Raw genomic sequence first — 17,426 nt, 5'->3', positions numbered from 1 at the left:
CACACAGGAATTGTGGAGGGACACCAACCAACCACAGCAACATCCAATGGACTTTCCTTACCCTTCCAAGGACCACTTTGCCAAGTTACCTTTAATAGCCAAAGAGCACTGAACTCTTATTAGAGATCCGGTCACCTCTGCCGTCACTTGGTATAAACAATGCTGAGAAGGAAAACACCTTTTTGCATTTGGGAAAACTCGTAGGTCCAAGTGATGAACATTTTGATACATAGTCCCAAAGTCTTTCCCAAAGCCAGCAGTGACCTGCACAGCATCTGGACCTCAGGTCATCCTGCAGTCCTGGGACTGAACCCTGGGTCTTTGGTTGAGCTACATCCCCAGCTTTTTGGTTTTTTACTTTGAGGCAGGGTCTCACTAAGTCCCTAAATTGCCCAGGCTGATCTTGGAACTTGTGATCCTCCTGCCTCAGTCTCCCAGACTGCTGAGATTACAGGCGTGCACCACCATGCCTGGCAGGATCAACTTATTTTCATCTTTGCCAGTTGAATGACACAGGCAGTGACAACATGAGCCTCCATTCATCACTGGAGTGTCTGGCAGTGGGTGCCTTTCACAGGACGCTGGGGTGTGGATGAGTCCCTTCCGCTGCCCGGGATGTGGTGGGTGGTTTGCAAGGCAGGCGGCAAGCAGCCCAAGGTCATGCACCAGCCCGAGCCCCAGGGTGTGCCCTACCAGCAGCCTGTACCTTCCTGAGCACATCCCCAACCTGGGCCTGCCTCTCTGAAGCCCACCAGGGACCTGGGTCTCCTTCCAGGTTGGTCTCGCACTCAGGCTGGGGGTCCTGTGACAGCGCCACTGCCCGTCATCACGGTGACAGACGGTCTCAGCAAGGCCCATGGGGCTGGGCTGGAGACTGCACAGGGGAACGCGGCTGGTGCGCGGCCCAGACTGACGTACAGTCGCAACGCGCAGGCGCGGAGAAATGAGGGAGGAGGATGGAGGCAGATCGGGAAGGCGCCCACCACACGCGTAGCGATGCCGCCACCCACTGGCAGCAACTGGAAAGGCAGTGGGTGCACGCAGTAGGGTGAGTCTGCCAGAACCACTTGGCCCAGCAGCATCCCTCCCAGAGCCTTCCAAGCACTGTTGGCAAAGCCAAGAGCGGAAAGGAGGCAGCGTCCTCGACTGGCAAGCGGCGCCCACGCAGGCCACAAACACATCTGGCACTGGCAGTGGCCGTTCTGATGCAGGGACACTGCTGCCATCACTGAGCATGGGAACCAGATGGGGTGACAAGGAGAAGGCCTCCTCACCTGGAGCGAGGGCAGGGGACCCAGGGGGCAGAGCCAGGAGGACACTGAGCTACATGTGAGTGACCAGGTGCCAGACAGGCATGAAGGGGCTGGGCAGGCCGACCCAGAGGGGACGGAGGGAGACGGGGCAAGTCAGTGGGGAATGTCCAGGGCAGGTCTGGGGCCTCCCGGAGGGTGGGAGGGGACAGGAACCCCAGATCAGGCTCTCCTTTCAGTCCCCATCGGCTGGGAGGAACTGAGCTCCCATCGTGCCCGCCAGGCCTGGCAGAGGGACACCAGAGCCACCATGGGAGGCCTGCTGCAGGCCACCTAGGAGCCTGGAGTCCAATTTCCTCCTGGCTGGAAACGCACAGGAATGGCAGCCCCAGCCTGGTTTCCTGCTCACAGACCCTGGGAGAGGAGCTTTCCTGCTTGGCATCAGGAGGTCTGAGTGCGGCTGGGCTGCCGCAACTGTGGAACTGGTCCCGGCAACATGAGATCAGCCCCACTGTGACTGAGGGGCCGTTTCCCAGCTGGGTGCTGGATGCTGGGTCAGCCAGGCTCCTATAGGGGCTGATGGGACCCAGAAATCCCACGTTAGAGTGCGGGCTGCGGGCATCTCCTGCTCCTGCTGTTTTCAAGCACCCTGCAACTCCCAGCTTTGAGCCATAAGGGACAGGGTAGCCCACCAGGAAGGAGCCATGAGCACTCTGCTCAGTGCCCCAGAAATGCCCTCTGCTGTGTACCCCAGGTGACCAGAATGGGCTCCTTATGGACCCCAGGACCTCAGGCCAGGCAAGCAGTTTCAGAAATAGCCCAAAAGAACAGCCATGAGTCCTGGGTTCAAATCCCAGCTCTGCTGCTTACTGCTCTGCCACCAGGGCTAGCGGCATAGCCTCTCAGCACTGCTTTGTCAGTGCAGACAACAAAGGGTTAACGAACGCCCTTCCAGGGCTCCAGCGAAGTCCCTCCGTGGTCAGCGTCCAGCCACCTAGGACTGGGGAGTGTCACCCCAGGTGCCTGGAGCTCACAGACCCTCCTGGGCTGGGACCAGATACCCCTCCAGCACCCAGGGGTGCAGCAGCAGGGCCTAAAGCAGGAACGTGCTGGCCCAGGCCTTCTACCTGCAGCCTGGGGCTGGCCCTCTCTATGGCTCAGCTTCCTCACCTGTGCAATGGAACAATGGGAACAGCAAAGTATGACATCTCTTAGGGGTGTTATAAGAATTACACACCCTAAAGCACTTCAGAGCTTTCAAGTGGCAAGTGCTTAGCCAATGTCAGTGACCACTTCTACACCCGCCGGTGGCACTGGTGTCCCCTAGGCTTTCACTGGAGGCTCCCCCACCCCAGTGTCCATCCTCTCTGCCCAGGCCCGCCTGGGGGCCCTCACCTTCCATCTCCAGACTTCCAGCCTCACAGGCTGAGGTCTGTCCTCCCCACAGCCACCAGAGGGCACTCTCGATGAGCCTGGTTGCAAAGGAGCCCAAACCCAACCACCATCACCACAAGACAGAATCAGCCAACAATAATGAGTTCCAGATCAGTCTCAACTACATAGTGAGACCCTGACTCAAAACAAACAAGCAAACAAACAAAAAAGAGAGCCAGACAGCAGGGCTCCCCCGCCACACCCCACCAACCTGGAGGACCCCATGCCCAGCTCTGCTCATCACCCGGCACAGCTCGGTCTCCACGCGCAGCCTTCTACTCAGGGGGATGGTCAGGGCTGGACATTGTGCTGTGCTGTGAGACCATGCCTCTGGGAAGTGATTCAAGTCAAGGGGGTGGAGCCCCCTCGAAGGAGGCCACTCCTCCTAAAGATCCTGTGGATCATCCTGTCACCTCCACCCTGCCAGGACAGGGTGACAAGCTGCCACCTAGAAATGGAGAGCTTCCAGGCCACACTGCTGGGCTCGCCAGCCTCAAGGGCACTTGGAGGCCCCCCAGGTACAGCTCCAGGCCACCACAGGGAAGCGAGTATCACAGTAAAGCGAGTCATACAAGCTTTTTGGTTTCTAGCGCATTTAAAAGTTACATCTGTCAGTGTGCGATTACATTGTGCCTGCAGAACAATGTAATGATCTTAATTACAAATGCTTTATTCCAGGAAAAAAAAAACCAACAACAACTTTACTGCCAAAAACTCTTCATGATCAACTGAGCCTTCAGTGAGAGCATTGTGCCTGCAGAACAATGTAATGATCTTAATTACAAATGCTTTATTCCAGGAAAAAAAAACCAACAACAACTTTACTGCCAAAAACTCTTCATGATCAACTGAGCCTTCAGTGAGCCATAGTCTGCCTGATGGGGGTGGCTCATGAAGGCATGGCAATTTTTCTTCCTTTTCTTTCTTTAGTCTTTGGGACAAGGTCTCACTATATAGTGCAGGCCGGCCTCCATCTCACTATGCACCCCAGGCTGGTCTTGAACTCATGGCAATCCTCCTGCTTCAGCCTCCAGAGTGCTCGGATCACAGGTGTGCACCGTCATGCCCAGCATGCGTAGCAATTCCTTAATGTAAGACACTGATGAGGCCTGCTGCCTGCCTGCGTCTTCCCACCCACAGGAGGCCGAATGTCTCTGAAAGCCAGAAGCGACCCTCTTAGGCCCTGCAGCTGCTGTGTCCACTCTGTGCTGTCCTGGGCTCTGCTGTCTGAGCCATCTTCCCAGGTGGGATCACACTCGCCTTGCTTGTCCTACGCAGCCTCTCTCCAGCTGCTCAAGTGCTGGATCCGATTGCATTCCGGTCTCCATTCCTCACCCTGGTTCTCCTGCTATTCCCACCACAGCTGCAGCCCTGTCTGCCCCTCCTGCCCTCCCCGCTGCCCAGGAGGGCTTAGATCAACTTGTCCGCTATGGCCTGGTCCCCCTAGGTCCCAGAGGTGCTTGCTGGTACCGACCATGACAAAGACTTTCCAAAGGTTTTTGGGTGACTTTGCCCACAAGAAATCACTACCTGCAGCAACCACAGCCCTGCGAAATGTAATTCCAACATGGCAAGGTGTGGAAGTTAGAATTATTTCTTGAGCCATGGGCTGAGATGGATTTTGTGTCAGGTGTGAAGACAGCACCAATCTCCCTGTTCGGCCCCCAGGTAAGCAAGGCCGTCACCAGTGGGCAGCTGCCTTGGTCACTTTGCTTGTGGCTGAGACATGAGACCTGGCACCAGCAAATTAAGGAGCGGAGCTTTATGTTGGACCACAGGTAGTGCCACCACACCTAGACTTCTTAAGCAATCTTTTTCTTGGAGCAACAGGCTTTCACTGTGGACAGGCAGTGTTACTACAGTCCCTCAGGGCTCAGGGGTTTCAGAAAGGGCCATGAGCAGGGGCTTCCAGCAAAGCCACTCACAGGCATCCTTTGAAAGCCAGGCGTGGTGACGCACACCTGTAATCCCAGCATTCAGGGAGCTGAGCCAGGAGGATTCCCATGAGTTGGAGGCCAGCCTAGACCACAAAGCGAGACCCTGCCCCGCCAAAATAAATATGACAAAATTAGACATTTTCCACATCAGCAAGGAGGCTGTTCAGCTTTCTAACACTCGTGTATTCCCTGAAGCAGCACACCTGATTGGTTTCACAGAACTCATTCTTTGATTGACACGGAGGCGTGGCTTTCCTGGCTTCCCCGTGCATCCTCCTCCCTGATAGTAATGATTTCTGGCTTCTGGCTTCAAGTGAAAGACCCATGGCTTTCCTGTCAACAGAACACTGGGAGGGTATTATGGTAATTAAGTGTCCCGATTTTAATACTGTTCTCTCAGGACACACCGAGTAGGAGACGGGCAGTGGCCAGGGAGCAGCCAGGACATGCACCATTTACAGAGGCGTTCGGGGATTTACATGGGCACAGCCTGCAGTGCCCCCAAACCATTAGAGGAGGAACACAGAAGACTGCTGATCAGGGCTGCAGTGCAGCTCGGGAATACAGTGCTTCCCACAAAGAATTGCAGAACACCAAAGCAGACGAGATAACATTTGGGGTGGGGTTTTTTGGGTTTTTTGTTTTGTTTGTTTTATGGTACAGTGGTACCTTGATTCACAAACTTAATTTTTTGCACAAATCAGGGAATGAATTCTGCAACCAGAATTGTGGAAAGAGTTGAGTTCATGAACCAAGGTACCACTGTGCTGGGAGCTGAATACAGGGCCCTCCTTTGAGCTATGTCTCCAGCCTTTCTTTGTTAAAACAGGTTTTTTTGAGATAGGGTCTTACAACATTGCTCAGTCACCCCAGCCTGGCTTGAACTTGCAATCCTCCTGCCTCAGCCTCCCGGAGTGCTAGAATTACAGGCATGTACCACCACACCAGGTAAAATACTTAAAATATTACAAGAATCACCCATATATGGCACTCACAGACACATAAAGTGTGCACATTCTGTTAAAAAAATATAATGGTGCCACTTGATTTGTGCCACAAAAAGTTACCACCAACTTCAGTTCTAAACAGCATCTGAGAGCACACCACAAAGTGGTGCCAGTATCATCAGAACCGCCAGGCTCAGCAGCCTCCACCTCCTTCCCTGCTGGGCCCTTCAGAAGGAACGGGGCCTCCTGGGGACTCATCCTCCTCTGCCCAGAGTGGCACACAGGCTGCTGGACTCCCATGCTGCCCTCTGTGCCTGCCACCACAGTGCAGCTGCCCCAGCAAGACACAGCCCCGTCCCTGCTCCCTGCCTGGCCTGCAGAGGAAACCCAGGTCCTGCGAGGCTAGAGGATGACAGGCTGCACGGCCACCTCACACTGTGCAGGCCCAGATGAGCAGAGAGCTAGCGCCATGGTGGGCATCACTGCTGGGCTTCGGGTCAGGAAGCCGCGGTGCAGAGCTGCAGCAGGCTTGGTCCCTGGAGCCACCAGAGTCTTGGGTGTGGGGGACAGAGGTGAGATGCAGCCAGCAGCTCCAGCAGGTTAGTCCCTGGGGTTTCCTGCCTTCTTCTCCAGGGCCCCAACCAAAGCATGAGTCCAAGCCCCAGCCAGGCTGCCTGGGCCGGAAGGGGAAGACCCTAGACCCGGGCTCCACACCCACCCTTTCCCAGGGCCCAACGCTCACCCCATTCTGGCTGTTGCAGTGCCGGGTACTGATGATGGCCCCAGCCTCCTCGATCATCTTCAGGATGGTTCCACCGTGGACATTACCCGCCACGTTAGCGTCATCTGGCCGCATGATCCTAGGGTGGGTGAGAAAGGCACTGAGATGAGGCCCTGGGAGAGAAAAGCACCCGTGCTCAGCGAACCCGGGGAAGGGAGGTCCCCAAAGGACCAGTGGCTCCCAGAGGAAGGAGAACTCCACACGCCTGAGATGGTGACTTGGCAGGGCCCTGTCCATGGGTGGGGCAGGGGTTGGGGCTTCCTCCTCCTGGAGCCATAGGCACTGGTCTGCCCTGGCCAGCAAAGGCCTGCAGTGAAGTCACAGGCCCTCAGCAGTGCACACCAGATCTCCTGCAGCAGGCTCACTAGCAATCAGCTGAAATTTGTGAGCACAAGACACAGACTGTGACACTGGCACCAATGCCAGGGCCACCATGCCCCAGTGGACTTCGCAAGGGACTGGGCAGCCACAGCTCTTCTGAGAACAGGACACAGGTCACAGCGTCAAGACCTCTAGGCCTGGGCCCGGGCTGAGAGGCCAGGAAGAGCAGTGCTGCCATCACATGTCCCCCGAGAGGAGAGACTTTGTCCTCGCCATGGATGCCAGCAGCATGGACGCACCATGAACTCTCTGGAACCCCAACAAGCCCATCTGGCACTCCTCCCATGGTAGCCCACTAGCCGAGCCCCTTTCCAGAGCACCGCCCACAATGCAAGCCACCTTTGTGGGCCAGGCACAGGTGGCCAACAGTGAACACATGCCTTGAGTCCAGCCCTGTCCGGCTCGCCCTGCCTGCTCTGCCCAGAAGCCCAGGTGGGGCCCAGACCAGCACCCCTGAGCCTGGCAACCCCCGCTGGCAGCGGTCAGGAGGTCCAGGAGGTCAGGCTCTCAGCACCGCCCAGCCTGGCTCAGCTCCTGCCAACCATTCCCAGGGCAACCAGTCAAAACTCAGCCCACCAGCTCCCCGCCTGCACAGTGGCAATCAGAGCCCCGCCTCACCTGTGGGGATGACAGTGAGCCAGCCAGACACAGGGAGGAGGGGCACCCGGCGGGTCTGGCCCTGGCCGGGCTGGTCAGAGGCTCCAAGAGCGAGCCACGACACACCTTTATGGCAAGTGACACCAATGACGTACTCATGTGACCCACAGCTGCCTGCGCCCACACCAACATCACCCCTGGTGCCTTCACCTGCCCTTGGATCACAGAGCCAGGTGGCATCAGAGGGGCTTCAGGCCCTGGGGTTGGGCAACCTGGACCGCACACTGCCAACACCCCATGCCTCCCCTAGGAACCCTGGCACTTGTCCTGACCCACAGAGTCAGCACCCAGAACCCAGACTCTGTGGCTGCTTCTCCCCCAGCCTGCCTGGTCACCTCCTGCCCCCATGGTCCTCCACCAAGGGCCACCAGCCACCCAGGAACAGAGCCTCAGCTCCACCCATCCCGCACAAACCTCTCCCCAAAGCACCTCATTCCTGACGGAGGATTCCAGCGCACACGGGCCAAGCCCACCTCACTCCCCACTTCCACTCAGTCCCCAGTCAGAGCCTGTTCCACAGCTGGCGGCCCCTGTGCCCGATTCCTGAGCATCCTTCATCACCCTACGGGTGCTGCACCAGCACCCACCCTCCTCCCCCTCGCCCATCTCTGGACAGGCAGGTGTGGGAGCAGGAGAACGTGGGCCCCTCCTCTGAGCTTTCACTTCCCCAGTTTTTATGATGCCATGGTGTAAGAAGCATTTCCTATCCCTCTTTACTGGTCACAAAGAAAAGGAGAGGTCTTGGCAGGCAAGTGGAAACTGCAAGGTGGCAGGGACACTGGACATGCATCTGCCAAGAGGTGCAGGGGGTGGGGTGGCCCCAGGAATAGGAGTCTAGGATGCAAAACTTCCAGACAGTTAAGGGTAGCTGGAGGCCCCGATTTCAAAGTGAAATCTCCCGGTATCGGAAGGGTAGCACCTGAGTGACAGGTCCATCACCTCAGAGGCCAGCTCAGGCAGGGTTCCAGTGCCCTGGTCCAGGCTGGGTGCTGCCAGAGCCAAGCCTGCCCCCAAGTCTCCTCTCCCTCTCTGCCAATCCTGTGCCAGCCCAGGGGTGGCCTCTCCTGCACAACCTCCTCAGCTCACCAGGCAGCCACAGGGACCAAGATGCTGACTCACCAAGCCACACCCTCCCATCCCACAGCACATCTGTCCAGTCATCCCTGGACAACCAGGCCTGGCTGGGCCTGAGGCTCGCGCACAGGGACACTGCGTCTCTTGGAAGCGTCCCCTCTGGGGTGGCAGCAGGCTGATGGTAAGGACCCTCAGGAATGGCAGAGCAGCCACCCCCAGATTCTAGCAAACTTCCCAGAGGAAATACTTGAAAGTGCTTGGCCGGGTCCTGGAGGGTGAGCCCGAAGTGAGGGTGAAGTCATAAACTGGCTGTCACTCCAACCAAGCCCAACCTCAGACAGGCTGCAGGACAGAGACAAGGAGACAGGAAGTCACACACTCAGCATGACATCTGGGGTGATACTCAGCTTCTGCTTTCCGCCTGGGTCCTAAACTCACTGCTTTCCCAGCTGCCCAAAAAGAGACTGGTCCTAAACAGGGACCTGGGGTCCTGACTAGACGCTCTAGGGCCTTCCTGGCTGTGAAACAAAGAACCCTGAACTTCTGGCTCCGGAGCTTGCCTCCCTCACCCCTGCTGCCCTGCCCCTCACTGGCCATATCAGAAGAAAGGGACCATCACCATAAGGGCAGCAGAACGGACACCAAGTCACAGGTGTGCCCGGCCCTGACAGCGCTCTGTGGGAAGACGATGCCTCCAGATGCTGCCTGTGATGTGAGGCTGCCCAGCTCCACAGTGCCCAACACTATAGGGCAGAGGAATGAAACCTACACATGGAGCATTGTTCAGTGGGGGCACAGGCAGAGCCTGCTGAGAGGTGCTGCTGGGTGAGTAAAAGCAAGCTGTGGGACGAAGAGGACCAGGGGCCCGGGGTGGGCCTCTGCTGGCCCCAGAGAAGGGCACTAGTGACTGGGCCAGGAGATTCCAGACTTTACACAATGACCTACTCTACTCCAGCTGTGGTCTTAAAACTGTAACACACAGCTTAAAACCTGCGTTCTTTAGTGACCTGCAGCCATCTCGTCACACACAGGCACAGACTGCTGACGGCCCTCCCAGGAGCACCTGCAGCTGTGGCTCTCAGGATGCAGCTACCTCCCAGCACGTGGCCATGCCAACCAGGAGGGAAGGCCAAAGAAGAGCATGGCACCCCACAGCACACACCCTGGCCAGAACCCCAGAGAACACACAACCCGGATTGAACTAAATCCCCCGAAAAGACAAGTGCAACCCTAACTGCTGGTACTGATTCATGTGATCTTACTGGAACCTGATCTTTGCAGATGCGACTCCATAGGATGAGGCCAGGCTGCATTAGGGGGCCTAATCCAGGAGGTGATGTCCGTATGAGAACAGGAAGTTCTGATGAGACACACAGGAGGACGGCCCCATGACCAGCGCAGAGACTGACTGGGCCAATGCAGCCACAGGCAAGAAGGAGCGTCCAAAAGCTCAGAAGCTTTGGGCCCTCCTCTGTACTCTCAGAGGGGCACACCATGCCAACCCTGGATTGCAGGCTTCTGCCTCCAGACTGTGAGGATAAGTCACCTGCTTTGTGGCCCTCTGTCACAGCAGTACCCTGCCTGGCACCTGGCTCCCCACGCACAGGCAGTGGTGAGTGGCACAGCTGAGCCTTACAGGGCCCCAGCTGCAGAGGCCAGAGCCTGCCTCCACTCCCACAGCCCACGCCAAGTCCCTGGGCAACCACCTGGGCAGCGGCAGGGTGCTGACCACTGTTCGCCCTCCCACAGCCCGCTGGGAGTGTGGCCAGCATCTCCAACTCTGCCTGGAAAATGTCACAGCTAGAATTTAACTACAGCTGTGTGGAAACCATAGCAACCAGGGTGGGGTGGCCTGGCTTCCTGTGCATCACAGTGAACACAGAAATAACCGAGATAGAGTGGTGGCGCCACACACACCCAGGTTTATGAGGCAGACAAAGCAGGCAGGATAGGACAGGCCCATCAGGCCCCACTGGGCAGGGCAGCCAGCTCTAAGGGAATTGTATGGGGGAGAGGAGAAGGGGAGAGGTCAGGACGGAGGCTTCAGAGCTGCAGGCAGCAGCCCAGGGTGGCAGCCTTGGAGACACTCCAGGCACCTAAGGAGCAGGCCTTGGAGGAGATCATCCAAGGGCAGAGGCCCAGGGGGAGGAGTGAGGCTGGGGGCCCTCACCTCAGGGGTCTGGGGGCAGGGGCCAGCTCCACCTCATCCTGCTGTGGGGAGCTCTGCCCAACAGAATCCAGGTGAGCCAGAGATTTGGCTCAGTGGTTCCGCTGCCTGCCCCAATAGAATCCAGGTGGCACTGCTTATCCTACACAGGATGTTCCAGCAATGTGCCCAGTGCCAAGACCCTACTGCACCTGCCACAGCGGGCAGAATGGAGAAATGGCTAGGCCACGGGACAAGCTCTAGGGGCACTTCCAGACCCAGGGCAAAACAAGCAAAACAAGCTGACAACTCATCCCAAAGCCCCGGGCTCACGTTTGGTAGGGGTGGGGGCATGGACCAGTGCCCACTAATCCAAGAACTGGGTTGCCCAGGGGCACAGGTGGGAGGGAGCCACAGGACACAAGGCCATGCGGGCATAGGAATAAGGCTAGAGCAAAAGGCAGCTGCCACCTCCCTGGGGACAGGGCTAGGAGCGTGCTCTAAGCTCTGCCCGAACCCACCAGGTCACGGGGCTGGACTTCCTGCCCAGCGCTGGGTGACCACTGAGCAACACAGACAGTGCCCCTGCTAGCTTTCCTGGCCACCGAAGCCCAGCAGCCTACCAGAGAGGTGTCCTCAAGACGCAATCTGCCTGCAGTGACTGTGACGGGGCTCTGACAGGGCTGACCACTCAGCTGGGAAGCATGGCAGCTGCAACAGCCTGGGCTCAGGTCCAGAGCAAGAATTGAGGACAGCAGCCACTGCCACCCACCATCCCTGCTGTTCTTGGCCGAAGCCAGCTCTGGACACAGGACAGGGCCAGCTCCCATGGGCTGGGCCACCTCGCTGGCTTCCTGGGTCAACCATCTAAATAGAAAGAGTCTGAGTCTACCAGGGGCCAGTGTCATAGCAACCTTGTTTACAAATCATTCCCTCTGAGGCCACACTGAGTCCTCCCAGCCCCTGCTCCAGGAGAGCAGGAAGGCAGAGGCACGCAGGAGTCGCCTCTGCAGTCTGCAGGCTGTGCTGCCCCCAGCAGGGCAGGCTGCTCAGCCCGACTGACCGCAGCGGTGTCATGATGAGGCTCAGAGCTCCTTAAACAGACACACGTTCTGGCGGGTCTAAGCCTGCATCCTGCCAAGTGAAAGCTGGTCCCAAGGGCCACATGCCCGGACACCCGGGGCCGTGGTGCAGACCTCAGGGTCTCACACTCAGCAAACCTACAACCTGCACAGCCCTCAGGTCTCTGTCGCCACTGAGGCCCCCAGCTCCTGACCCTGCCCTGTCTCCTTCTCCCCTCCCTCTGTATGTGGGAAGAAGTCACAGTAACAGTGGCCCAGGGACAGGGACAAGCCAGGGCCTAGGGAAGGGCCAAATGTGTCATCCCCATGGGCTCCATCTGGCCCCAAAGCCACCTAGAAACCACCACTGACAAGAACTTGTAGCCAGAGGGGCCCTGCACACAGGACACACTCAACAAGGCAAACAGACAGACAGGCAGATGCACTGGGGCCAGGAGGGGCTGACGGGCTCAGATAAGCAGCTATCCTGCTGCTTCTCCCAGAGCAGGCCTTGGAGCACTTCCGGTTCAGGGCTGTTCTGATAAAGAGCTGAGGCAAATCACTACTAAAAGCACAGGTGCCACTTCCTCAAACCTCTCACCAGTCCTGGGCAGAGACCTCCTGGGCTGCAACACCACAGCCAGGCCTGGGCTTTGTCCCTGGCACCCGGCCCCACACAAGTGCAGGGTGAGCACCCAGAGGGTCAGGAATGAAGCATGCAGAGGAGTGAGGCACGAGCCCCTGCCCCCCACACTGCTGCCCCTGCAGGACAGGATCCGAGGGCCAGCACGGTGCCTGGCAGGCAAGATGGGCGCAGCTGCCCACTCCTCTCCCTGGAGCGTGGGACCAAATGCTGCCTCCACACTGCCCAGGCCCAGGGCTGCCCCTGCAGATGGGCACCCCCAGAAGGCCAGCCAGGTCCACATCTGACTGTCCAGTCAGAAAGGAACCCCACTCCGCCCCCAGAGTACCCTGGAGCCAAAAGGCCTGGAGGCCACAGCTCTGGCCCCCTGGAACAGACCAGGTCTGGCCAACACCTCCACCGCCCCCAGCACCCTTGGTCCTCCAGCTCCCAACTCACTGCTTGACCTCCTGAAGCCAGGCCTCCGCAACTCCCTTTCTGAGGACTGGTAGGAGCCAGCTCCGCCACAGAGTGACCACAGCCCCCCACATCCCTGCTGCTCCCTCCCAGAGCTGCGCCCTTTGGACTTGGCCCCATCCCTTTAGACAGGCATTGCTACCTCCCTAAGCAACCCAGCTTCCCCTCCATGCCAGGCACACCCCCACCCCAATAGTGAGGAACACAGCAGGTCTCCCTAGCAGCACCAGCTCAAGCTGTCCACACAGGCTGGTCCAGCTTTAGAAGTGAGTAATTTCAACAACTGGGTGTGGTGGCGCACACCTGTGATCCCAGCATTCAGGAGGCTGAGGCAGGAAAATCAATGTGGGTTTGAGCCCACCTTGGCTACATGGTGAATTCAAGGCCAGCCTGAAATGCATAGCCAGACCCTGTCTTAGAAAAAAAAAAAAAAAAAGCCATTATAAATTATAAAACTGGAAATTTGTACAGCAGCACTATTTAGCCCCCAAAAGGTAAAAACAATCCATGTGTCTGTCATCAGTGGGTAAACAAACAAAAAAGTGTTAAATCTACATAGTAAAATACTATAGAAAAGGACCAGGGGCAGGGATTTAGCTCAGCACCACCTCATCTGCCTTATAAGCACAAGGTCCGGTACCCCCCCAAAAAACGATTATCTGCCCACACTTTCTTGAAAAGGTGAGGAGGAGAAGATACCAAGCACCACAGCCACACACAGTATACCTCAATTTACGGCAAATCTCCAGAAAAAGCAAACCCAGGGGGACAGGAAGTGGACAGACAGGTGCAAGGGCTGGGGCAGGGGATGGGGCATGGAAATGCTCACGAGTGTGAGTTCCCATGGGCAGAAGATGAAAGAAGTGCTCTTGGATGAAGTAAGCAGCAGGGCGGCAGTCTCGGGTCCCCAGGTGCCACTGAGCTGCTCAGCCTCTAGCAGATCTCCTGGTCCACCAGCTGTCCCTGAGAGCAGCAGTCACGGTCACCACACATCAGACCCACAGCGGTGGGGTTGGGGAACTGGCTGTGCAGGCTGCCTCTCCCTGAACCAGAAAGGCCTCCAAAACTCAGTCTAAACAGACAAGCAGCTGGATGTAGTGGCGCATGCCTATTATCCCAGCACTTGGAAGGCTGAGGCAGGAGGATCGCCATGAGGTCAAGGTCAGCCTGAACTGCATAGCAAGAACTTGTCTCAAAAAAACAAAACAAAATAAAAGTTAAAGACAAAAAGAAAGAAAGAAATACATAGCTGGGAGTGGTGGCACACAATGGTAATCCTAGCACACGAGGCTGAGGCAGGAGGATCACAAGTTTGAAGCCAACCTGGGAATTTAGGGAAACTGTCTCAGAAAATAAAGGATGGGCTGGTCTGTAGCTCAGTGGGAGAGTGCCTCTCGGTTTGATGCCAAAGAGAAGAAAGAGGAGGAGAGGGGAGGTTAACTGCTAACTTCCAGTGGATTCACAGAACCCGGAATGTCAGTACACTCTCCCTTAGAACTTGCTTCTGTGCCTCAACTCAGACCAGGCAGTCAGTGCTGTGGGGGCTCTCAGGAGAGCACATGCCTGCAAGCACAGGTCCCACAGGCCATGGCCGAATGCCGTGTGCGTGGACCACAGAGAAGAAGGGGCTGTCTGGCCAGGACAGTGAGACCCCTCCAGCTCAGAAACTTCCTGCCTGAGGCTCACTGTCACTCTGCAAAGCCCCTCCCCGTATTGAGCTCTCCACCACCAAGCTCTAAAGTGAGCAGGAACCCCGCTGGCTCCTTGGAATGCTGGCCTGATCAGGGTCCCCTCCCACCAATGCCAGCTGACCTGGGGCAGGGCAGAGAACCAGCTCAGGGTATCAGGGACATCCTGAAAGCACCCCCAAGCTTGAGGTTAGTGTGTGTTTTACTGGGGGAAATAGTGCAAATTTTCAACAGGTTTAAAGGCATCTAGAAGCTGGGTATGGAGGTCACGCCTATAAACCCAACACTTTGGGAAGGTGAGGCAGGAGGACCACGACTTCCAGCCCAGTTTGGGCAACTTAGCAACTTGTCAAGATCCTGTCTCAAAATAAAAAATAAAAAAGGTGAAAAGGTGCTGAGGATGTAGCTTAGTTTGAAGGCCCTGGGTTCAATCTACAGTACCAAAAGGAAAAAAAAATCTTGGAGCAGACAAGGCCAAGAGATGCAGCAGCTCTCCTACTTCTGCTCCCACACCTGCCCAAGGGATAGGGACCCCACCCAAGTTCCTGGACCCACAGAAAGATCAGAGACAGGAGGCAGCTGGAATTCGTAAGAAGCACCACAACTGTTGGCACACAGCAGAGAGAACGCCAAGGGAAGGCATCACCCACGGCCCCTGGAACAGAGGCGGTGCTCCTCTCCCAGAACCACGGGTGGGACCCAGAAGAAGACAGGGGGGCAACTTCCACCCCGGAGCCATGACACCCGACACCAGACACCAGAGGAGGGAATGCAGGGGAGCCATACAGGGCAAGGAGAGCACGGCAGATCACTCTGAGTGACAGAGGCCAGACAAAGCAAGGGGAGGACTCAGTGAGACTCCATTCTCACAGAATCCTAAAGAAGCCTGCTCAGCAGCTGCCCATGGGCAGGGCACCTCTCACACTTGATAGTACGTTCATCATCTCCATTGTGGCGAAGGCCTCACAGCTGTACACAAAGATCAAAGTCAATCAAATTACAAGCTTCAAATGGGCAGTTAGCTGGGTGTGGTGACACTCACCTTGGGAGGTTGAGGTAGGAAGACCACCTAAAGTCTGAGGCCAGCCTGGGCCACATAGTGAAGTTCTGTCTCCAAACCATCACCCCCAAAATGAAATAAATATATGCAGTTATCTAAGTTATACTTCAATAAAGCAAATACCCCAAGATGCTCTTAAGACTGCTGTGCATGCTCTTACAGAATGCTATGCCTCTGGCCATCATACTGGGTTTGTGCTTGCGGCTCTGATCCCTGGCCACATCCAGTTGGTTTTACAGTGGCTTCAGTGCAGTGAGGTCAGCAGGATGAGGCCTGGTCCCTGGGCCTGAAGCAGTGTGCTCCATCCACTCTGGCCACCAGCTCTGTCCCCACCCAGGCCTGGCCTACGAAGAGGCAGAAGAGGGCCCCATAGTCCCAGGAGCCCAGTGGGACTCCTCCCGCTCAGAAACCTCCTGCCTGAGGCTCACCGTCACTCTACCAAGCCCCTCCCTGTATCACACTCTCCAACATGGAGCTCTGAGGGAGTCCTGTGGCAGACCGGCAAGATCCTACCCTGGGGCACAGCAGCTCTTGTGCCTCCCCAGGGAAATTCCAAGCATCCTCCTCCAAATGCTGGGGGGGTGAAAGGGAGTCCTGTGGCAGACTGGCAAGATCCTACCCTGGAACACAGCAGCTCTTGTGCCTCCCCAGGGAAATTCCAAGCATCCTCCTCCAAATGCTGGGGGGGTGCCCCATGGGCAATGGACCCAGTGGCCCCAGAAAGAGGCTGACCACATGGGCAGGTGTTGCCACACAGGAGATGGAACAGCTGCAGCAAACCAACCCAGACAGTGTGGGGCTGCCCATCTGCCACAAACCTAGGTCCGTCCCTGTCCCCTGAGGTCTATAGCCTCACACAGAAACTGCAGAGGTGAAGCTCCCGAGGCTGAGGCGTCTTGGCCTACACAGCCCATGGACTCTACAACTTGGCATCAGCAAGCCCCCAGGTCACAGCTGGCGGAGAGAAACCACTGACTCAGGCTCAGAGGGGTACCGAGCTTGGTACTGTAGAGAAACACAGCCTCCCTCATTCATCTTCGACAGTAACATCACTGATGGCTGCGCTCCTGAAATGACAACTCCAGCTCTTGCTGGCATGGCCTTCAAGGCCTGTAAACCCAGCTACTTGGGAGGCTGAGGCAAGAAGATCATAAGTAAAAGCCCAGCCTGGAAAACTAAGCATCTTAGTAAAATAATGGTAATAATTAATAATGATAATAGTAATAATAATAGAGGTAACTTAGTATAAAGTCCTGGATTCCATTCCCAGAAAAAAAGGGGAAGAAGGCCAGGGATTTAGCTCAGTGGTACCATGCCTTTCTAGCAAGCACAAGGTCATGAGTTCTATCCCCATACCAAAAAGAAGGGAAGGGAAGGAAAGGATAGGAAAAGGGAAGGGGGAAGGGGAAAGGGGGAAGAGTGTTGCTTGCTCGAAGAACAAAGATTCAGGGACTCAGACTGGGAGGGTAAGGCGCAGAGTCACCAGAGTCCAGGGAGTTTCTGGAACGCTTCTGCTTTTAATAAGTTCAGCCAGCAATTTATAAAGTTTTGAAAGAGGGAGTGGCAAAGGAGGAGTAATATATTTGGCTTAACAGGATGGTTATTGGAGTGTCCTTGGATGGGTGATGGAGGCATCAAACTAGGGAGGACAGGCAAGGCCATAGCCGGACACAGACAAGGCTCAACGCATGAGCTAGGCCTCTACTAGTGCGCTAGGAGACGTACGTGCGGTGCACTTGTCCCGGGCAGACTTGGACCTCACCTACAGAAGGGGGAAGGGGGAGGGGAAGGGAAGAAGAAAAGAAAAGGTGAACAAATAAGCAGTTAAACACTGTCCAAAGACATGGACATGTCTGTAATCCCAGCATTCTGGGAGGCTGAGACAGGAGTAGCCCAAATTCCATTACAGTC

At 56.5% G+C, this 17,426-nt stretch overlaps 1 protein-coding gene across 5 annotated transcripts in view; it reads right to left on the bottom strand.

The window, feature by feature from the left end:
• Window positions 1–17,426, bottom strand: part of Acot7 (acyl-CoA thioesterase 7) — a 68,173-nt gene that overhangs the window by 42,864 nt on the left and 7,883 nt on the right. For 2 of the 5 annotated variants that reach the window (XM_010627853.2, XM_010627852.3), the window contains exon 2: window positions 6,311–6,428. In XM_010627853.2, coding sequence (XP_010626155.1) covers window positions 6,311–6,428 — 118 coding nt within the window. Of the gene's footprint in view, window positions 1–6,310; window positions 6,429–7,348; window positions 7,401–10,167; window positions 10,235–12,749; window positions 12,844–17,426 lie in introns of those variants that run through there. The other 3 variants (XM_033767245.1, XM_033767246.1, XM_033767247.1) reach the window with 3 other exon arrangements.

The sequence above is a fragment of the Fukomys damarensis genome, unplaced genomic scaffold (genome assembly GCF_012274545.1).
Source record: "Fukomys damarensis isolate Sample0158 unplaced genomic scaffold, DMR_v1.0_HiC HiC_scaffold_23, whole genome shotgun sequence".
Taxonomy (NCBI): Eukaryota; Metazoa; Chordata; class Mammalia; order Rodentia; family Bathyergidae; genus Fukomys; species Fukomys damarensis.
The sequence above is the reverse complement of the archived record's forward strand: the minus strand, read 5'-3'. Positions and strand labels throughout refer to the sequence as shown.